This window comes from Dipodomys merriami, unplaced genomic scaffold, assembly GCF_024711535.1.
Source record: "Dipodomys merriami isolate MVZ:Mamm:240054 unplaced genomic scaffold, mDipMer1.0.p SCAF_6, whole genome shotgun sequence".
Lineage (NCBI taxonomy): Eukaryota > Metazoa > Chordata > Mammalia > Rodentia > Heteromyidae > Dipodomys > Dipodomys merriami.
This window is the reverse complement of record NW_027206179.1, coordinates 6622779-6645186: the sequence shown is the minus strand read 5'-3', so window position 1 is coordinate 6645186 and position 22408 is coordinate 6622779. Positions and strand designations below refer to the sequence as shown.

At 55.2% G+C, this 22408-nt stretch overlaps 1 protein-coding gene across 10 annotated transcripts; it reads right to left on the bottom strand.

The window, feature by feature from the left end:
* Positions 1–22376, bottom strand: Pnpla6 (patatin like phospholipase domain containing 6). Of its 10 annotated transcripts, none has more exons than XM_070002377.1 (37): positions 22311–22376; positions 22098–22219; positions 21807–21928; positions 21283–21398; positions 21092–21160; positions 20657–20744; positions 20475–20557; positions 20215–20312; positions 17705–17845; positions 17440–17599; positions 16892–16972; positions 16617–16745; positions 16297–16377; positions 16044–16206; positions 15813–15896; positions 15285–15394; positions 14997–15164; positions 14827–14904; positions 10077–10282; positions 9758–9889; positions 9540–9663; positions 9179–9292; positions 8949–9024; positions 7317–7457; positions 7042–7105; positions 6630–6798; positions 6298–6480; positions 6021–6139; positions 5640–5796; positions 5212–5328; positions 5047–5116; positions 4696–4812; positions 2086–2387; positions 1172–1288; positions 898–994; positions 675–784; positions 1–308 (listed from the first exon to the last, which is right to left on the bottom strand). In XM_070002377.1, the coding sequence occupies exons 4-37, from the start codon at positions 21304–21306 to the stop codon at positions 234–236; spliced, it is 4047 nt and encodes a 1348-aa protein (XP_069858478.1). In that variant the 5' UTR covers positions 21307–21398; positions 21807–21928; positions 22098–22219; positions 22311–22376; the 3' UTR covers positions 1–233. The 10 variants fall into 10 exon arrangements, with proteins under 10 accessions (XP_069858478.1, XP_069858476.1, XP_069858470.1 ...); XM_070002375.1 differs by lacking the exon at positions 4696–4812 and adding an exon at positions 4507–4623 and having other exon boundaries at positions 22311–22374; XM_070002369.1 differs by lacking the exon at positions 4696–4812 and adding an exon at positions 4507–4623 and having other exon boundaries at positions 7317–7460; positions 22311–22373.
* Between the last annotated feature and the right edge of the window lie 32 nt (positions 22377–22408).

Sequence of the window (22408 nt, the reverse complement as noted above, 5' to 3'; positions counted from 1 at the left end):
TGCTTCTAAGACATGAGTTTATTGGGTAGGTGACAATGGGACAATGGGTGATCAGTGCAGTGGCGCCGCCCCGGGGCTGGGGCGGGCGGTTCGGTCCAGTGTGTGTGAGGCCCTGGGTGCTGAGGACACCCAGGGAGCATCAGGCATTAGCAGCAGGTTGAGGGGAGCTCCCTCCCTCCACGGGCCACCCCAGCCCAGCAAGGGCCCAGCGGGGGGGTGTCCTAGGGACATCCTTAGGTGTCTGCAGCCGAGCCTGGAGGCTCGGGGGGAGGCCGGCGCCGGTGCCGGAGGGGACACTTCTCCTCCTCCTGGTGGGGGGTGAGGTGGGGAGGGGGGAGAGAGAACAGGCTATGTGCGTCACCAGGGTGAGACATGCCCACAGACACCCCCTGACACTACCTCCTAATCAACCAGAAAACTTCAGCCTCCCACCCAGCCCTGCCCTATGAGAAGCAAACCTCTTGTGGCTGCACCGATGTCCCTTTAGAAGCCCACAGGGCTTCACAGCCAAGACCCGCTGCCCAGCCTGGGGACATCCACGCACCTGCGGCTGCCACAGGACCCTTCTGGGGCATCATCCAGCACACCCCACGCGAGACCCCAGACAGCCCTCCCACCACACACAGACCTGCCAGGGCCCCCGGGAGGGGGGACGCTGGGGTGTCAGCTCTTACCACCTCCGAGGCTGTGCTGGGGCTAGCGCCCTCGGGGGAGCCCCCCTCATCCCTCGAGCAGTCGGGGCCCGCCTCTTCCTCATACTCTGTCAGGCAGTCGGATTCTTCCCCTTGGGATGGTGAGTAGGGCTCAGGTTGAGGGGACCCAGGCTGGTCTGAGGTCCCCAGATATCTCCAGGCCCAGCTCCCCCTACTCCTCCAGGGGTGCCCCCTTGGCCCTCACCATCCGCACAGCCATCGGAGACGTAGGTTGTGGGGGGTTCGATCCGGGATACGATCTCCGCCAAGTCGGTAAAGCCAGAGCTGGGGAATGCCAGAACCTGAGGGGAGGGGCAGGGTTGGGGGTGCTGGACTCAGAGGAGATCTTGAAACGGCCACCTCAGGGGACCCCAGAGATGTATCAGGTCATCTGAGGTTGGGGGACAGGGATGAGCAAGGTCTGTGGGGGTCCTGGAATGTCTGGAGTGTCCCTAACCCAAAAAACACCGCAGGCTTACATCTGCTCGACGGCTCTCATTAAGGTCTGTAGACCGCCGGTCTGTGAGCATCTTCTCAATGACATCGCCCCGGGTCCAGCCTCCAAACACAGCCTTCCCGTACTGGTAGCCCACGTCCTACAAGAAGGGAAGGGTGTTGGGGCCATGCCTGAGCCCCCTTCTGGCCACCACTACTCACTCTGCCTATTCTCTGAACCCTCAAGTGCCTGACACCCTGGCAGAAGAGACATTTGAGATTAAATCTATTTCTGAGTGAGCCATACATAGCACACTTATGCAAATATCTATCTGTACCCCTGCCAGACATTACCAACCAATGCCTCCACCTCCTTTCCCACTCAACCCCTCAATACCAGGTCCCAAATGACACATCTGCTGGTGGTGTGTGAAATTATTTTTAAGGTTTGCAGATATGTGGAACACATGGGGATATGGTACAGTCTCAGGTCCACAGTAGGCATCACTAATCCATCACAGCACACTTTCTCTGTCATCTCAGAAAGGACATCAGACAATTTTACATGTGCCTCTGGGCAGCAGATAATGGTCAACTTCAGCTGGTGAGAACCATGAAACATTTTTCAGGGCCAGTGGACAGGATGAAAACCCATCTACCCTCCTCTCTCAGATCTGTAGCAGACATTAACTAACTAATCACTGCTCTCACTCCTACCTGGACAGAAACTGGCACTGGAAATAACTACTGGGTGTTTCACGTAATAAGCTTAAACACAAAGCTCACACCACCACTACATCTGCTATGCGCGGTGCAGACATCACTGATCAATCACTGATCACTTCCCACAGGTTGAAGATGGAGCCCTAAAACCCTCCATCTCACACTCCTCTGGGGTTTACAAAACAAAACTTTGCCAGCCCACCAGGCCGGCACCGCATCTACCCCAGCTGCTCACATAAATCTGGTCGAACTTCCCGAAGTCCATGGTCTTGAAGCAGTCGATGGGTGGGCGCAGGTACTCGCAGTAGGAGCTGGACTTGACCACTTCCAGCTGCCTTACACAGGACACGTAAGCCAGCCGGGACTGGATCTCGGCCATGTCTGGGACCTTCACTTTGTCTGCCCAAGGGTTCAGCCTCTTCCACAGCAGCCACCAGCCAGACAGGCTGTCCCCGTAGGTGCTGAGGTCCGTCTCATCCTGGCTCCCCACGTCGATGGCGATAACCGTTTTGGCACCCATACTGCGGGCGATGTCCGCTGTGGGGCCAAGGGGTCAGAGGGCTGCTCCCAGAGGGGAGGCCCCAGGCAGGGATAATCAACCCAGTCCCACAGCTCACAGTATGCAAATGTCATGCGGTTATGCAAAAGTGAAGAGACCAATGCAAATGAGGCCGAGGGAAGAAGAAAGGGTGATGGCCCAGTGAGCATGGTGGCTTGCCTGGAGACCTGTGCTGGCAATGTGTGTACCCCACATTGGAAGGGTCCCCAAAAGGGACCCGGGGCACAGAGACAGGGGCCTGCAGGTCTGTATTCGACTTGGCACATATCCTGTGTGAGCTTGCTTGTTTCCTGGGACACATGCCCAGACCTTGTGTGGGAACAGGCTGGGATATCTGGGGGTGGGGGGTGGGGGTGGCTGGGTTTCTGTGTGACATCTACCTGTATTTCTTTCTTTTTTTTTTTTTTTGTCGGTCATGGGGCTTGAACTCTGGGCCTGGGCGCTGTCCCTCAGCTCTTCAGCTCAAGGAGAGCGCTCTACCACTTGAGCTACAGCGCCACTTCCCTACCTGTATTTCTTATGTGCCCAAGTGTGCCATCCACCTGTAGGTAGGTGTACACACCTGCTCATGTACATGGCATGGCAAAGAGAAAAGCATCCCAACTTTGTGGGCCACGATACTACGCTCTGCCACTGTAGCCCCAATAACAGGTTGAAAGACTGGGTATGATTGCCTCAATAAAACTTTTTTTTTTTTGCCAGCAGTGGGGCTTGAACTCAGGGCCTGGGGACTGTCCCTGAGTAATTTTTGCCCAAGGCTAGCACTCTACCACTTGAGCCACATCATCACTTCCAGTTTTCTGCTGATTAATTGGAAATAAAAGTTTCACAGGGGGGGCTGGGAAGGTGGCTCAGTGGTAGAGCGCTGGCCTTGCATGCATGAGGCCCTGGGTTTGATTCCTCAGCACCACATAAGCAAGAAAAAAAAAAGCCGGAAGTGGCGCTGTGGCTCAAGTGGTAGAGCGCTAGCCTTGAGCAGAAGAACTGAGGACAGCGCCCAGGCCGAGAGTTCAGGCCCCATGACCGGACCCCCCCCCCCAAAAAAAAAAAAGTTTCACAGGGGGGTTGGGATGGTGGCTCTGTGGTAGAGTGGTTGTTTTGCATGCTTGAGGCCCTGGGTTCGATTCCTCAGCACCATATCAGCAGAAAAAGCCAGAAGTGGCGCTGTGGCTCAAGCGGTAGAATGCTAGCCTTGAGCTTAAGAGCTGAGGGACAGCACCTAGGCCCAGAGTTCAGGCCCCACAACCAATGCAAAAAAAAAAAAAAAAGTTTCACAGGGACTTTTCTGCCAGGGCTGGTTCTGAACTGTTATCCTCAGATCTTAGCCTACTGACTAGCTAGGATTACAGGTGTGAGCCACCAGTACCTAGCTCTAAAACTTTATTTTTTAATTCAAAATTGAGGGCCATTGTTTGTCAACTCCTGATCTACGGGACTCTGTGCGTGTGTGTGTGTGTGTCTCTGTGTGAAGCTTACACATCTGTATGCTCACTTCTGGGATTGTGAACACTTTTGGTTGCTACTGGGATTTGAACTCAGGAACTTGAGCTTACTCTGCTTATACAAGGCTAGCACTCTTACTGTTTGAGCCAAGCCTCCAAGCTTGAGCTTTTTGCTGGTTAATTAGGGAGTCTCATGGCCTTTTCTGCCTGGATTGGCCTTGAACCTTGATCCCCAGATCTCAGCCTCCTGCATAAGCTGGATTGACAGCTATGAACTACTTGCTCCTGCTGTGCAGTTGTGAACACTCGCCTGCCTCTCTGCTGCACTGTGAAAGCCTAACCTGGTCACACAGGCACCAGTTCCATGTGCATGTGGGCATGGGTGCACGTGTACAGAGTGTGCAGGACAGGTATGAACAGACTGGCATGTGGATAGATGACATCTCTCCAATGCACGTGTTTGTGTCTGTGTGCACATGTGTGCACATGTTCTACTTTCCCACCACATGCACACACCTGTACCATTGCACAGGTTGTGCACCTGCTCCCTTGCCTGAGCCTGGCTGCCTGGGCTTGCGTGTGCAATGGCGGTGTGTATGGGAGCCCAGTGACACACGTGAGCAATGCATGCGCGGTGCGTGAGTCAGCCACTTGCCTGGCAGGTTGTTGATGTAGCCGCCATCCATGAGCAGGTGCCCATCCTTTGGGTCGCAGAGCGGGGGCAGATAGCCTGAGAGTGTCATGCTGGCACGCACATACCGCCACAGAGAGCCTGCCCGGTGGGATATACAGACAAGACACACACACAGACACGCTCAGACACACTTAAGAGGCCTAGCCAGACCTGGTACGTTGTTAACGTAGCACCCGTCCACCAGCAGGTGCCCATCCTTGGGGTCGCAGAGAGGGGGCAGGTAGGGACAATAGGAGGAGCTGGCCCGGACGTAACGCCACATACAGCCTGTGGGGACGTCGGTAGGCGGAGGGGGTGAGGCGCCCGATGACCCTCCAGGCTCCCCACCCTTCAGCTAGGACATACCTGGGGCCTCTGGGACATTAGCAGGTGATGGTTAGTGGTCGGTGGCCAGTCACTTGTGTTAACCAGGTCCCAGTGGCTCAGCTGCCCCCTCCCCACAGTCCCTCCCCATGTGAGCACAGCTGATGTAGCTGGGCCAAGCAGGATGGTGGCACCCACCATCTTTGTGGACGCGCATGGCTGAAGCAGTGATGTCTGTGGTCACATTGAAGTATGGCAGCCACAGGTCCTGCAAGGACAGGGACGCACAGGAGGGGAGGCTGGGAGCCACTGTGGATTGAAGCAGGCAAGGTGGGGGTGGGGATGGGTGTAGGCAGACCATACCTCAATCTGCTTATCTTGAAAGACACGGTGGATGCTTCGGTTAAAGGCCGAGCCAGTGAACATGGAGGTAACAGGGTAGGTGAGATCCAACACTGGCTCCATTACCGAGGTCATGCCCTAAGGGTATAGGGCCAGCTGGGGTCAAACGGGAATCACCTGGGATCATGGAGTGTTTGTGAGTCTAGAGGGCGGACCGTAGATGGTGGTTAGCCTTCCAGGCCCACTCAGAAAGTGGTGGCTGGGGTTCTTGATTGCTCTAGCTGGGGGTGGGGACTAGGGTCACTGGTGGGGAGATGGCAGAGAAACATCCAAATCCCAAAAGTATTATATCTACAGGGGTCCAGGCAGATCCTGGGGCCCCCCCCATCTCAGATCAGGTCTCCCAGCACTATTAGGGTACTGCAACCCCCGACCTCCCCAACACACACCTTGGCCCATTCGCGGGCCCGCTGCTTGGTGCGGCTGGCACTGCGCTCCTCGGCGTAGAGGGCCCCTATGAAGGAGCCGATGGATGTGCCACCCACGAGGTCGACTGGCACACCTGCCTCCTCTAGTGCCTTCAGCACCCCGATATGCGAGCAGCCCCTGCGGGATGGAGGGAGCCCAGTGACCACAAGGGGATGGGCCAAGCCCAGTCCCAGGAGCTCCCCTACTGACACCTAAGAACCAGCCACCAGCCTCCACGGCTGGAGTCTGACAGAAAGCTCCACCCCCGGCACCCAGGCTCCGCCCCCGGGACAGCCTCCCAACGAAGAAAGCTCCGCCCTAGCTGACCACGCCCAGCGCGGCATCCAGGCCCCGCCCCTCACCTGGCCCCGCCCCCGCCCAGCACCAAGGCGATCGTGTTTCCCGTGAGCACCCGCGCCAGGCGGGAGAAGTCGCTGTGCCGGTCGGCGCGCTTGGAGAAAACCTTCTCGTAGAGCTCGTGCTGGGGTAAGAACGGCGATCCGTAAGGCTGGGGGTCGGCTGTGGATACCCCAACCACATGGGGGGGGCCCCCCCTCGCCGCCCACTCCCGGCTCCGCCCCCAGGAAGTGGGAGGTTCTCCTGGGCGGGGCGGGGCGAGGGGGGGCGGTCCAGTCTCACCAGTTTGGCTGGGCTGCGGCGCGAGAAGAGGCGGCGCGGGCAGCGCAGGTGCAGGTGCCCCGAGCACCAGCTGCGCATGTTGAGCCACTCAACGGTGCGTGCCGGGCCCGGGCCCTCCTCCCGGTGCAGGAGGACCAGCTGCTTGAGGGCGCGCACGGCTGTGTTCTCCAGCATCTGCTCCAGCTGGAGGGTGGAGAGTGGGGGTCAAGGCCTCGCCCATCCCTCCCCCTCCCACACACTTCGGGTACAGGTGCATGAGTCCTGATGCAGGCACGGTAGGGCAGGGGGAGGGGGTCCCGGCGTGGGGGAATCACTGAATAGGACCTCCGAACCTGGCCAAGGGTAGGCTCCTGGTCACCCAGGCCTACAATGAGGATGCAGTCGGCCTGGCGCAGGCAGCGCACGGTCCAGGGCGTGAGCGATGCGTCGGTTTGGTAGAGCACTATGCGGTGCGCGTCCTCCTGCTGGGCCAGCCACCCTGACAGCCGGAACTCTTGGATGCTGGGTGGGATGGAGGAGCTGGTCACTTTGGGGGCTGGTCTGGGGTGGTGTACCCCACAGAGTTCCATTTCTGGGAGCATCTTGGACACACTCAAGGGAAGTGCACGTCTTACAGGGAGAGCTTCACCCACTGTCTGCCAATTCACCGCACTGTGGGGCACCTAGCATTTACCTGGCTAAAAGGATCAGAGGCCTCAACATACCCCATGCCCTGTCTTGCTCCCATCCGAAGCCCCCACACACCTATCTAGTGCAGAGGCTCCCAAGCGTGCCCGGATGATGTCACTGTTGAGGAGGAGTGTGGGACCTAGGGAAGACGAGGGAGGGAAGTTAGAGCTGAGGGCCTCTCTCCAAACAGAATACCCCACTACTCATCCCTAAACCCTGGGACCCTATTACATTTCCCCACCCTCCCATCCACCAAGTATGCCCACCCACTAACCAATGGTTTTACAAATACACACCCTGCCCCAGCATCCCCAGGGCCTGCCCTCACCATGCCCCTTGCCCCCACTGACCAATGGCTTGAAGGGCATGCTGCAGCTCCAGTGTGAAGGCCATCATGGGCACCTCTGCACACACGGGCAGGACTGCCACCGTGGACAGGTTGCTGGCTGGGTTGGTGAGTTCCGAGTGGGGCAGGACACCTAGCCCTGAGCCTGCTGAGATCCCAATGGAGAAATATGCTGTGTAGCCTGTGTCATCTGTCTTTTCCTCATTTTCATCTTCCTCTTCCTTCTCTAACCTTGCAACTTGATCCTAACCTACAGCCTGACCGCTGATTAAAACATGGCCATCTAGTCTCCTTTGCTGGCCCTAATCTCAGTGGGGCTCATTATGCAACTTTGCAACAGTTACATTCACTGTATCTGCAGCCTCACTGGTAACCCCAACCCTACTCTGGCTTGGGTTCCTTTATCCCAACCCAAGACTAGACCAGAAAAAAACATACTTTTGGCCCACTTACTCTATCCTAGGACCCTGGCCAATAGCCTACACCAAGGAAGCAGCCTCATCTCTTGATTTCTTGGTGGTCGGATTCCCCTCCTCTATGACTGCCTTAAGAACGTCAAATGAGCCAGGCGCCAGTGCTCACACCTGTTAATCCTAGCTATTCAGGAGGCTGAGATCTAAGGATCATGGTTCAAAGCCAGCCTGGGCAGGAAAAGTCCATGAGACTCTTATCTCCAGTAAGCCATCAGAAAGCCAGAAGTGGCACTGTGGCTCAAGTGGTAGAGCGCTGGCCTTGAGCTGAAGAGCTGAGGGACAGTGCCCAGGCCCAGAGTTCAAGCCCCAAACCCACCCCCCAAAAAACCAACCAAACAAACAAACAAAAATCCCTCAAATTCTGGACTCTTACTCCAGCCATCCCTCTCAGTTTCCTCCTGGTGATGGTTCAAAATCACCACACCCCCCATTTTGGACTTTCCTAGTTCTTAAATCTAACCCCATCTCACATGTCAAGTCTCAGCTCTGTCCTTGGGAAGCCTCCCTCTGCTACCTACACCGCATAACAGTGCTACTTTTTCTGCGTATTTTACAAGTTGCATTTTTCCTGCCACCACAACCCTGCGAAGGGGGTAGTGGGTCACCCACATGTAGAACCTTTGGCCTACATTTCAGCATGCCTTGGATTGTGGCTGATTGTGTTGAGGTCACAGAAGCCACTGTCTGGGACAAGGAACCACACCTCTTGGCACTTGGGTAACTTTAGAAGCCATTTGGCAATGTGGCATGAGCCCTGTCCTCCATCCGCGGATGCCAGATGCCATCACATATTAATCTGACACCTTCCTATGTATGCAGGAGTGAATTCTATCCAACAGGTCCTGACAGGGGAATCAAGCACTCAGCTTAAAGATGCCTTCACCCAGCAAGGTCAACACCAGAGAGCCTTCAACAAGTGTCCTTGGTTGCCAGGACTCCATTTCCCAGAGTGCACAGGAACCTGAACTCCATCCCCCAGCATGCTCTTCGGACCCTACTTCTACACTGGTCCCAGCACTGGCAAAACTTATGCTGGACTCCATTCCCCAGCATGACGGTGGACAGAATTTCCCTTCTGCGCCAGCGCTGGGTGAGGGACTACACCCCCCAGCATGCCCCTCGGCAGCCGTTCCCCCTTCCCTCCCCCCCCCCCGCCCCCCAACCTGGGAAAGGTCCTTGCAGCTGCTGCAGGTTCCCGAGAATTTTCTGGCTCAGCAAGTGGATGAGGCGGGTCACAACCTGGAGACAGTGGAGCCCAGCGGGCCAGTCAGGAGGAGGAGCAAGTGCTCCCGCGTTTTCTACCACCTCCAGCAGGGGAGGCCCGGCCCCCAGGAGCCCCGTCCGCCCGGCCCCGCCCCCGGGCGCTGGCAGCTGCCCTCCCGCAGGGACGCACCTGCGGGTACCGCCGCTTGATGTGGCCCAGGGTGCCCTCGGGGAGCTTGGCCAGCTCCGTGTCCCGCACGGCGTGCACCGTGGTGGCCCGCGGCTGACGGGTCAGCGCCTCCACCTGTGGGGTCACGAACATGACAAGGCTGCGGGGCCAAGGGGGGGGGGCAGGTGTCCCAGAAAGGGGGGGCGGGCATGGGTGCGGAGGGAACCTCCCACACCCTGGGACCTCCCCACCCCAAAATAGGGATGCCCATTATCCATTTGATTTCCAGGAGGGAAGGGGGAGCCCTGAGCCACGGCCAGGTCCCCCACTGGGGCCCATTAGTGGGGTGCTGGAGGGGAGGGCTGGCTGCGGCCGCCCTTACCACACCGATGAGGTCCCCGCGGCCATACTCCCCCACCAGCTCCTTCTTGCCGCTGCCCCTCTGGATGACACTGCGCAGGCGCCCGTTGAGCACGATGTAGGTGCAGTCGGAGCGGTCGCCCTGCCTGGGGTGGAGGGTGGAGGGGGGGTAAGCAGGGCCGGCCTGGTCTCACACCCGTGGGAGCAGAAAGGGGGGAGGGCGGGGGCGGGGCGCAGCACCTGTACAGCGCCCGTCCGGCTTCCACTGCCGTCCAGTCGATGGCGAAGTCCATCTGGCGCACAAATGGCGACATCCTCGCGGCCACCGTGTGCGCCGCGCTCAGCACCACGCTGGGCTGAGCACGCATGATCCTGCAGGCCAAGAAGAGGGTGTGTGTGTGTGTGTGCATGGTCTAGGGATCGGCCCAGGACTCCCCAGAAATCAGGGGTAAAACAGAAGGGCTTCAAATGGCCCTTGAGGCAGGTGGGGGCGGAGCAAAATTGGGCTGGGTCCTCCAGCTGCTAAGACCCCACACCCCAGCCCCAGGCCAAGTCATACTCATAGAAGTCGGACTTGGAGATCCGCAGGAAGGTGCAGTCGCGCTGGGCACGCAGGGTGAAGATGAGGGGTTCCCCCGTGAGCACCGCCAGCTGCCCCACCAGCTCCCCGGGCTGAGACACGAAGAGGCACACGTCCTCTGCCTTGTCGATCATGCGCTGGTACACGTGCAGGCAGCCCCAGAGCACGAAGTGCAGGCTCACATCCTGTGATGACAGGAGGGAGTGATGAGCAAATGTGAGGACAGGAGCAGCGCCCCGGGTGCTCCCCAAACTCATCTCAAGGTGCCCCATAGGGAGGTTTATGATGAAAAAATAAGGCACTGCAAGGTGGCTCACACTTGTAATCCCAGCTTTAGTGGTGGAGATCTTGAGGATCACAGTTCTAGGCCAACCTACCCAAAGTTTGTTAAGCCCCCCCCCCCCCCCACACACACATCTACCAACAATCTGGGCATGGTGGTTCAAGCTTAGGAGGATCACAGTCCAAGACTAGCCCAGGCAAAAAAGTGTGAGACCCGATCTGATCAATAACTGAAAGCAAAATAGGGCTGGGGGGGGGCATGGCTCAAGTGGTAGAGCATTTGTCTAGCAAGCATGAGTTCATCATGATTAAAAATTTTGTACTTCAGAGCCAGGTGCCAGTGGCTCACGCCTGTAATCCTAGCTACTCAGAAGGCTGAGATCTGAGGATCATGGTTCAAAGCCAGTCCGGGCAGGAAAGTCCCTGAGATTCTTATCTCCAATAAACTGGAGACAAAAAAATAAAAATAAAAATTTTGTATTTCAGAATCACAGCAACAACAGCAACTTACACAGTGGGAGAAAATATTTGCAAGTCAATGATCTAATCTGGATTCTGTGTCTGACGCATAATTTCTAAAAGGTAGAAATAAGCTGGGTACCAGTGGCTCACACCTGTAATCCTATCTACACAGGAGGCTGAGATCTGAGGATCATAGTTCAAAGCCAGCCCAGGCAGGAAAGTCTATGAGACTGATCTCCAATTAACCACAGAAAAAGCAGGAAGTGGTGTTGTGGCTCAAAATGGTAAGAGTACTAGCCTTGAGGACAGCACCCAAGCCCTGAATTCAAGCCAAACAACACCCTCTCTTCCCCCCAATAAAAGGTGAAAACAAATGTCTGTCCACAGATCAGAGGATGAAAAAAATTCCATTCCATACTCACGTGGATTACATGTTTTAACATGTAACGTCTAAAATGACTATTTTTAGTGCTGGGGATCAAATTCAGGGCCTCACACATATGCAGCAAGCACGTTCACCACAGGACCTTTGCACAACCTGTTCTCTGCCTGGCATGACTTTTCCTCCAGCTATACCCAGTTAATTGCTCCCCCACCTTCCTCTTTGGCTGGAGGCCACATCTTCAGATGCTCTGCCCTGTTTACACCAGCCTTTGTAGTGCCAACAGGTCATATATTAAGCCTTTCTTATATTTCATTTGTGTGATCCTTTGAGTCATGTCTGTCAGAACTACTGGTCCTGTCCCAAAGGCTAACACCATGCCGGTTTTTCCTGCCTCTGGTCCAGCAGGCAGCACAAGGTCCAGGACTAAGACATCTCTCTTCTCCTATCAGCCTGACCAGTCAGACATATCCTCCTTCTGTTTCTTCATCAATGAAGAAATGAAACTTCCTCAAGACAGAAAGATCATTCTCCTTTCATTACCTCAACCTGTCTGCCACCAAAAAATAAAAAATAGCCAGATGCCAGTGGTTCACACCAGAGGCTGAGATCTGAGGATCACAAGACAGAAAGTCCCTGTGAGACTCTTACCTCCAATGAACCACCAGAGAACTAGAAGTGGTGCTGTGGCTCAAAGTGGTAGAGCACTAGCCTTGAGCAAAAGAGCTCAAGGACATCACCCAGGCTCTGAGTTCAACCCACGACTGACAATAAAATAAAATAAAATACTAATTTTAAAACTCCACAGCCAAAATAGTGCTGGGAATGGGAATGAGGGAGAAAGGGAGAGGACTCCAGGAGATAGACACACACACACACACACACACACACACACACACACACACACACACACACACACACACACACACACACACACACACACACACACACACACACACACACACACACACACACACACACACACACACACACACACACACACACGTACGTCCTGAAACCTTCTACAATGGAGAATTCCAGGCTGGGATTGAAATGAGCACAGTTTTTAACATGAGGTGGCCATTTGTCCTCAGATTAGAAAGCTTGTTTTAGTGCAGGACTTCTCAGAAACTTGAATATCGGTCATAGGGCCTGAACTCTGGGCCTGGGCGCTGTCCCTCAGCTCTTCAGCTCAAGGCAAGAGCTCTACCACTTGAACTACAGTGCCACTTCTGGCTTTTTTCTGCTTATGTGGTGCTAAGGAATCGAACACAGAGCCTCATGCATACGAGACAAGCACTCTACCAGTGAGCCACCTTCCCAGCCCCCAGAAACTTGAATATCTTAATGATGCTCACTGGGAATGAAAAAAATGCATCAAACAGCAATTCTCAAACCTGTTCAGTCATGACTGTGTTAAATATAGGTTTGAGTCTTCCTTATCCAAAAGGCTTTGGACCAGAAGTGTTTCAGGTTCTGGCTGGCTGTGTGTGTGTGTGTGTGTGTGTGTGTGTGTGTGTGTGTGTGTGTGTGTGTGTGTGTGTGTGTGTGTGTGTGTGTGTGTGTGTGTGTGTGTGTGTGTGTGTGTGTTTAAATAAGTTTTGTATTGTGAAAACACTGTACAGAGGGGTTACAGTTACATGAGCAAGGTAATGAGTCATTTCTTATCAAGCACTGTTGCCTCCTCCTTTGTTTTTCCCCTACCATCCCTACCCTTCCACCTCCTCAACTACACTCTTAACTCCCACTTTGGAATACTATATAAATATAACGAGAGGGCTAGGGATGTGGCTTAGTGGTAGAGTACATGCCTAGCATGCATGAAGCCCTGGGTTCGATTCCTCCACAGAAACAGAAAAAAAAAAAAGCTGGAAGTGGCATCGTAGCTCAAATGGTAGAGTGCTAACCTTGAGCAAAAGCAGTTTAAGACCCAGTACTGGAAAAGAAGTATACATATATACATATACATATGTGTGTGTGTGTGTATGTGTAAATAAATAAAATGAGATCTTGCTGCTCAGTCTGTCCCCAGGGGCCGAGCCCAGCTAGCTGGCACAGCCTCACTGGCCTTGCTATTGGAAAGGAGCCCCCCCTTCTGACAGCAGAACTCTGGCTGGCCCACAGGTGCACTGTGCCCCACTGCCCCCCACCTCTGCCCAGGTCCTTCTCCCAGGTTTCAGGGTGTCTGGGCTGCCGCCAACTTAAGCTGTCACCCTAGAGCTCTCCTAGGACTGTCACCTTGGTGCATCTCTGAGAAGTTTGTGTTTCTACTCGCTGTCTCCATCCCACAGACTCAGGAAGCTGAGAACTTTCTAGATCTTTTGCCCAAAGTCACACTGGGAGCTGTGACCGAGACCAGATTTAAACTCTGTTCTGCTCACTGCAGAACCTGAACTCCCTGCCTCCCAACTGTGGGGCTAAGGCCAGTGCTTCCCGGGAGAAGGGGGGTGCCTCAGTTTCCCCACATGGAACATGCAGAAGATGGATATGTCTGGCATGCTCCTGGGGATGCCTCTGAGTCCCAAAGTGGCTCATGGAGTCAGGGTTGTGATTATAATTCCTCTTTATGGAACCCCTATCTTACCACAGGCCAGAGTTGTAAGCAGGATGTTCCTAAGATCAGGAGGAGCGTGGTTCAAGGCCAGCCCCAGCAAAAAGCTTGTGAGACCCCCCCATCCCATCACAACCAATAAACCGGGCACAGGGTATGGGCCTACAGTCCCAGCCACATAGAAGGCTCTAGACTGGCAGAAAAAAAAAGAAAGAGAGACCCTACCTAAAAACATAATAATAGTCAGGCACCAGTGGCTCACGACTGTAATCCTAGGTACTCAGGAAGCTGAGATCTGTGGTTCGAAGCCAGCCTGGGCAGAAAAGTCCCTGTGAGACTCTTATCTCCAATTAGCCACCCCAAAACCGGAGTGGCTCTGTGGCTCGAGTGGTAGAGCACTAGCCTTGAGCACAAAGAGGCTCAGGGACAGGGCCCAGGCCCTGAGTTCAAGCCCCACACCACCACCGCCAACAAAATAAAACACCCCAAACATAATAATAATCACCTCACAAGCTACAAGGTGTGAAGGCACAACTCAAGCAGCAGAGTTCAAAACCCATAGTGCGGGCTGGGAAGGTGGCTCAGTGGTAGAGCGCTTGTCTTGCATGCATGAGGCCCTGGGTTCCATTCCTCAGCACCACATAAGCAGAAAAAAAAAAGTCGGAAGTGGTGCTGTGGCTCAAGTGGTAGAGTGCTAGCCTTGAGCTGAAGAGCTGAGGGACAGCGCCCAGGCCCAGAGTTCAGGCCCCACGACTGGACCAAAAAAAAAAAAAAAAGAACAAAACCCATAGTACCAAAAAGAAAAGAAAAAAGAAAAAAAAAGAAAATAGAGGCTACAGAAAGAAAGAGGACAAGTAAGAAAGATGTAGACTTTCAGCCCCCAGGAGAAGTTCAGAGGTGAGAGGTGAAGGGTTGTTAGGTGTCCAGAGGGACTTGGGGGGTAAGAGTGGGGGTAAAAAGATGAGAAGACACCCAGGTTAGAGGTTGGAAATGACATGAAAAACAAGAGGGGAGCCTAGTCCCAGAGGCCAAGGGTCAGAGATCAGACATACCTGGTCCCCTTGTCGAGCGATGATGGTGCCCGCTTTGGCGTGATGCAGGAAGACCCGGCTGTTGAGAAGGGAGGGGTCCTAAGAGGGAAGAGGGGTTGAGATGGGTGCAGCCAGGCCTCCTTCCCCCCCATCACTCCTTACTATCCCCCGTCCTCCCCTCCGCTGCCCACCTCAATCCGCATCAGTTTGGCCAACTCCCGCTTTGCCGCCTCAAAGATGCTGCTGGTTTGGCGGCCCTGGTAGGGCCCAAAGGGGCAGCTGCCAGTGGCGCTTTCGTCCTCACCATAGCTGTATTCACAGGCGCCCGCTGGCTGCTCCCGAGGCTCCTGACTGGGGGTCTGCAGGGGACAAGGACTGTGATCTGCTGGGCACCCCCAGCCCAAGCACCCACCCCGGGAGATACCACCATGGTCGAGGTGGGGATGCAACCCTGGAGGGGGGAGGGCTGAGGGTCTTACCCGAGCTGGGGCTGTCTGGGGCCCACCAGAGGCCTCTTCTTGCAGTGATACAGAAATCCGGCCACGCTCATAGGCCATGTCAAAGTCAGAGCGGGGGCCACCCTGCAAGCCTGTGGGTACAAAGAGGGACAATAAAATCAATGAAGATGAAGTTAGAGGTGCAGCTCAGTGCTACAGCGGCTTGCCTCAGCCTGTGTGAGGCCCCGGCTCCATTCAGTCAATAATCAAAGTAAATAAAGAGGTGAGGGACAGCGGCTGTAATCAATCACCAATCCTACCCCATGCAGGGTCTGGACCACAGCAGACATGATCAATCGATGACCACATTCTCCCTCTGCATGCTTCACAATCCAGCCAGGAAGATGCCAACTCAGTAAATACGCGCCACAAAAGTACCATCGAGGAAGTACCACTGGCACCCCTCATTTTGCAGGTAAGAAAAGAAATCAAGCCTGGTAGAGCCTAGATTCAAATGCATAGAAGCTGGGTGGCCCTTTCCCTATACCCGGCCCCCAAAAGGTTCCAAACCTGAGATATCCACTGGCATGGAGATACAGCGGCTCAGCAGAGGGGCTGGGGGGGCTTCCAGGGATGTGGGCTTCACAGGCTCCCCTGGGGGGGGAGGTCCAGAGCTAGGATTAGGGGAGGGGGGGTCCACTCCGAGTCCCTGGGGATGGAGGACTAGGAACAGCAATCTTTGGGGATTCCAGTGGGACAAGACTGGCGGTCTGGGAGCCAGATGGGGGTGACTCTAGATACCTGCAGGTCCAGGCAGCGGGGCCCCGGTGGGGTCAGGGGGCCGGCCGGGGGTCTCCCTGGGCTCCTCTGAAGCCGAGGTGCCAACCACCCTCTTGCAGCCACGCACAGGGCTGGTGCGGGCTGGGAGGCCTGGGCTGGGGAACAGGCGCAGGGGCTGGATCTCCTGGGGTAGAGGGACAGAGAGCGGTTTGTGGCACATCCAGGTGGTTTCCACCTGGTCCTCTAAGCGCCCCCACACCTGCCCCCAACTCACGTGGCTGAAGAGCTCATTAGTCAGACCCAGGTAGTTGTGCAGTGCCAGGAAGGTCACTCGCTGTAACCTCACCATGATGATCTACAAGGAAGGGGGCGGGGTTATGAGCAGGTCTGCCAAGGGGAGGGGCTAGATAGGTGGGCGGGGCCATCCCGGACCTGGGACAAGGGGCCAGGGCTGGCTGCTCAGAGCTGATAACCACCCCACGGGAACAGCAGCTCCAGCGCCTGCTGAGCTCTGGCTGGCAGAGATGGGTGGGGAGGAGACCTGGGTGGGGTGTGGCGCGCCCCCTGCCATGGGTGGAGGAAAAGACCGCTGACCTGCACCACCCGCACCAAGCTCTCGGGGTACTTGGTGAAGACAGCAGAGAAGGCCTCCACGGGAAGCCGAAGCACTGTGGAGTCACGTGCGGCCCGCGCAGACACGGTCCTCTGGGGGTGCTGGTGACCCTGGGGGAGAGGCAGACAAGGTCAAGGGCTATGGGGTCCCTCAGCAATGTCAGGGGCTAATCAGAGATGGGGTCTAGGGCCTCCTCACACCTCAGCGCCCCATCTCCAGCCTGTCCCTCGCTCCCTCACACGCGCCCGTCACTCACCGTGATGACATCCAGGATGCTTAGAAGGCTGTTGACACTGTCCCCGGGGACCACTTCTTTCACCACACACTCCTTCCCGTCCTAAGTCACAGGGGCCATTCACCCATGCTGGCCTCGTCCTGGAAACCCACATCCCACCCTCTGTCTATAACCCTGGTCCCCACCCTCACCCACCCTAGTGATCACCTCAGCCTATCTCTGAAGTTACCACTGAATGATCACACACTCCTTTTTTTTTTTTTTCTTGGCAGTCCTAGGGCTTAAACGCAGGGTCTGGGCACTGTCCTCAACCTTCTTTTGCTCAAGACCACTTCTATTTTATTTTATTTTTTTTGGGGGGGGGGGTTGGTGGTTAGTTTACTATAAGAGATAAGAGTCCCAGACTTCCCTGCCCAGGCTGGCTCCAACTGCAATCCTCAGATCTTAGCGTCCTGAGTGGCTAGGATTACGGGTGTCAGCCACTGGCTTCTGGCTTAACCTTGTGCCTTCTGAATATACATCCCAGGGGATGGCCCTCTCCTGTGCCTCTCCCCTCACAGCCCACTCACAGGCCCAGGTAGGCAAAGCTCCAGGAGCCCGTCCTGCACCACATAGATGCTGGCATCCGGCTGGCCAGGTCGGAAGACGTAGTCCCCCTGACCTAGACGCTGGAAGACCATGTGCCGGCACAGCTCCAGGAAGAGAGGTTTCTCAAAGTGGCCCAGGACCCTGTGGGATGGGTGGCAGAAGAGGGATGCGAGTCCAAACAGCCCTTCTCCCTCCAGCTCTGCAAGACCCCCTCACCCCAAACTGCCTATACCCCAAAACACTGACCGGACATTCTTGAGCATGTACAGCACCTCAGAGGGCAGGTGGGAGTTAGCCAGGTCACCCTCAGTCAGGTCAGCCTCCAGCACTGCAGGTGGAGGCTCTTTCCGCTGTAGTGTTGGGGTCTCCTTTGGGATGCGCAAAATCCTGGTGGAAAGGTAGGTGAGGATAGGGGAGAGCTCAGGCTGACTCTTAAGATTCCCCCAAACCTCCAACACACAAAGCAAACTCCCCACCATCCAAATCAGGCTACTTGGTTTTGTAAATAAAGTTTTACTGGCACATGGCCATGTTCATTCATTTGCATACCACGTAAAGGGGTTCTGGTACTATATCCACACAGCTGACTAGTCAAGACCGGAAATGCATGTGGACTACAAAGCCTAAATTATTTACTATCTAGCCCCTCTATCCCCACATACCCACTTTGCCATTTTTGTAGCAGAGGGTAGGATAAGGGCAGTAGTGGAGTTTGAATTCAAGGCCTGAAGCTTGCTAATACCATTTGAGCCAAACTTCCCAATCCTACCATGTGGCCACTTACAAAATATATTTATTAAAACTTATGATAGTCACTGAATTAAGAAATACTCAGCAGCCAAGCACTGATGGCTCAGGCCTGTACTGTTTTTTTGTTGTTTGTTTTTGTTTTTGCCAGTCCTGAGGCTTGAACTCAGGGCCTGAGCACTGCCCCTGAGATTCTACCATTTGAACCACCACACCACTGTGGCTTTTTCTGTTTATGTGGCACTGAGAAATCAAACCCAGGGCTTCATGCATGCTAGGCAAGCACTCTTCCACTAAGCCACACTCTTAGTCCCTGTACATTTTTTTTTTTTTTGGTCGGTTGTGGGGCCTGAACTCTGGGCCTGGGTGCTGTCCCTCAGCTCTTCAGCTCAAGGCTAGTACTCTACCACTTGAGCCACAGCACCACTTCCAGGTTTTTCTTCTTATGTGGTGCTGAGGAATCGAACCCAGGGCCTCATGCATGCAAGGCAAGCACTCTACCACTGAGCCACTTTCCCAGCCCCCTGTACATTTTTTTAAAGTAGCTTTTTCCAGCACATTTAGAAAGAAATTAAACAGTCCAAGTAAAGTAGACCTTCTATAAAACAAAATTAAAAAAAACCCACAGTAATTTTGGAAACAAAAAAAAAAAAAGGAAAGAAACATCTAATAATAGGGATGGTTACAGACCATAAGAGCTCAGGCCTAATAAATGGATAAATCATGATTCATAATGTGATGGCACTTTTGGGAGATAGTGAAAGGTAGAAGACAGGGATTCAATGGAAGAAATAGTCACTGAAGACATGTCCTAGGAGGCTCAATCTGCCCTAGCTCCTTCTTGTATTCCTCTCTCTACCACAAAGGGAACGCTCTGCTCTGCCAGGCCCTCCCTTCCTACCACGAAAGATGGACACCTCTTGAAAGTGTGTGTCAAAATAAATCCTTCCCTCCTTAGGTTGTGTGTTAGGTACTTGGTCACAGTGATGATAAAAGGTAACTAAGAGGGCTGGGAAGGTGGCTCAGTGATAGAGCGCTTGCCTTGCATGCATGAGGCCCTGGGTTCAATTCCTCAGCACCACATAAGCAGAAAAAGCTGGAAGTAGCTCTGTGGTTCAAGTGGTAGGGTGCTCACATTGAGCTGAAGAACTGAGGGACAGCGCTCAGGCCCAGAGTTCAGGCCCCACAACAGGCAAATAATAATAATAATAATAATAATAATAATAAAAGGTAACTAAGAAAGCAAGTCCTGAGGCTGGCACTCCACCAGTCATCCTAAATCTAGTAAACAGATGTTCTGGCTGTATTGACACACCCCAACATTAGTTCCAAGGTACGGGCAGACCCCAGAAAGTGCATTTTAGTCATGGGAGCCTCAGTCCCAGACTAAGTTCCTCAGATAGACTCTCTCTGACTTGGGCATGTCTTGGAAGTTGTTCTTGTTCTATGTGAACATCTCCAGATACAGGCTGCAGGCTATCTTTATAAAGATGCCTTAATTAAAAAAAAAAAAGCCAGGTGCTGGTGGCTCATATCTGTAATCCTACTCAGGAGGCTAAGATCTGGGGTTTGAAATCAGCCAGTCAGACATAAAAGTCCAAGAGACTCTTATCTCTAATAAACCAGGAAAAAGTTTGAAGTCGAAGTGTGGTAAGATGCCAGCTTTGAGTGAAAAAGCTCAGGTCCACCATCAGGTCCTGAATTCAAGCTCTAATACACACACACACACACACACACACACACACACACACACACACACACACACACACACACACACACAATCATCCTGTGGTACAGAAATAAGAGTCCTTAAAAGAGATAGAGACCCCAGAGGAGCCATATTTGGTATCAGAAAGATCTGACATAACTCCTCAGAGAAAAGAAAGTCTTGAGATGCCCTTCTGATAGGAAAGGCTTCCACACCAGCCCATGGGCTCAGAGCACCCCCCAGTTATGATTCTGCGCCCTAGTCCCATCCCAGTGCCAGAATCACCAGATACCAGCCTTACTTCTTGGCAATGTTGAGCATTTTAAGTTTCTTCTTCATTCGTGGCCTGGAAGTGGTGGAGACGGAGGAGTCTACCAGGGAGGAAGTGGACTGTGACACCTAGGAGATTTAAGGGGTGGAGCGAGGAATCAATAAGGAGAGAAAGGGGAGCCCTGCTGTAATCAATAAAAGGGGGAGAGGGAAGTGTCCACCAAAGAGATGTAAATCAGGAAGGGCAGGGCCGGCGTGGGGAGCGCTGAACACAGGAGGTCCCAGACTCACCTTCCGCATAATTTTCCGGCCATAGAAAAGCACTTTGTCCCTCTTCCGGAACCGGTACCGGGGCCCCTCCGGGGCTGGGGTTTCTAGGGGACGGGAGAGGGGAGCGAGGGGGGATACTGAGTTCCAGCAGATGTTCAGCCCTCAGCCTCCTCCCCTCCACCGGGGTCCCTCGGGGTCCTCACTCTGCACTCGCAGCCTCCGCACCACCAGGAGGATCAGCACCGCGGTGACCACCACAGCCACGCCGGCCCCGATCATCACGCCCAGCACCTGCGGGATGAACGGCACCGGATGCCCGCCGCAGGTCTGTCCCGCCGAACCCTCCTCGAGGGCCGGGACGTCCTGGGCCTCAGCCCCCGAGGAGGTCATAATCAGCCCAGGACTCGGTGTCCCCATCTGCTGAATGGGCCAGTGCGGCTTCCCCCTCTACCTCCTCCTCCTCCACCTCCTCCTCCTCCTCCTTCTCCTCCCCGGGGGGGAGGGGGGGACGCCACTCTTTCCCCACCCCCGACGGCTTGGGCCGCCCGTGGTGCGCGCCGGGAAACGTAGTTCCGTGAGAGCGTGCGAGAGCGCAGAGCACGCCGGGAGTTGTAGTCCCAAGCATCATGGGTCCTTACCATTCCGGTTTGCAGCGGGGCCTCCATTGGTTGCCTCAGGCTGGGTAGCAGGTCCGAGAGCCCGCAGTCCTGGCAAGCAGGTTGCAGGAGGAAGCAGCACCAAGACGTCATTCAGGGAGGGCCTGCTCGACCCCGGCCTCGCCCCTCACCGCAAGCCCCGCCTCCAACCACAAGCCCCGCCCCCTGGGTACCTTTGGCCCCGCGGGCTTCTCCATCGGCCAGCGGTGGGGTGGGGTGGGGTGGGGTGGGAGCCGCTAGAGGGGCGCTGTGGAGCAGATGGATGGGATGTCGACCTTCTGGCCCGGACCTGGGGGTTAGGAGAGTCCCCTGATCCCAGACATTTCCCCTCTCGGAGCTCTCTCCAGACTCCCTTTCCCTTCCTCCCAGGCCAGGTCAAAGGGAAGCCGTCGAGGCAATCAAAGCTGCTCGCGGGCGGGTTCTCCCAGGACCCGGCTCCTTCCGGCCAGGGGTCCCCTCCCGGGCCTCTGCCCCCTTTCATCCCTAAGCTTTGCCCTCCTACTCTCTGCGAAAAACTGGAATGTTCCGCTCCGGGAAAAGTGGGGACCCCGTGATTTGCTGGACAACTGGCTGCTGACCCAAGCCCGGCCCCTGGGAGCTGGGACGCGCGGGGTACCGCCCGGGGATCCCTTGGAAGGGGTCATGGGACCCTTGGGGTGAGGTGAACCCGCAAGGTGCTAACTGGATAATTTACTACCGCGCAGTAGTAGAGTTCCGGGGTCCCCGGCGGGGCTGGGCATCACCGGGCCTCGGTAACGACGACGCGGGCGCAGTTAAACCGAGAGGCGTAACCAGGGACGCGGGGATTACAGGTGGGCGCTGGAAAGTTACCGACAGAGCCTGAACTCGAGACCAGCAAGGAGGAAACCTGAGGCTGGCCGGGCACCTTGCTGGGGTCTGGGGAGGGCCTGGGGGAGGGTGTCGCTAAAGCTATCTCTGGATATTAATGGGAGTGAGACGCAATCACTCGGCCCTGAGACATAGTTACCTGGAATATTCCTGAGGTGCCTACTTCCCTTCCTCTCCACGGTGCACCTGGCTACCGTTGCGGAAACACCGGCAAGAAACAGGGGTAGGGGTGGGGGGATGGGGGCATCAGAAAGTCGGGACCTACCGGGAATCAGATTTGGGGGCAAGTTGAAGCTGGCTAACGAGCCCCGAAGGGGCGCCCCCACCGGGCCGATGGAAACTCAAGACTCACCCAGGGACTGCAGCCAGGGTCCTCCCTGCGCCAACACCGCTAGCTTTGCTTTCCGCCCGGCGCTGCGGACTCGGCCCCTTTAAATTATTCACGGCCGG

Coding starts and splice junctions, on each gene's coding strand:
- Pnpla6 (XM_070002367.1), bottom strand. CDS start 20,870: ATGGGGACACCGAGTCCTGGGCTGATTATGACCTCCTCGGGGGCTGAG. Junction 15,897..16,043: donor CCCGCTGCCTGGACCTGCAG/GTATCTAGAGTC, acceptor CTCCCCCCCCAG/GGGAGCCTGTGAAGCCCACA. Junction 2,388..4,506: donor CTACATCAACAACCTGCCAG/GCAAGTGGCTGA, acceptor TTGGCCCCACAG/CGGACATCGCCCGCAGTATG.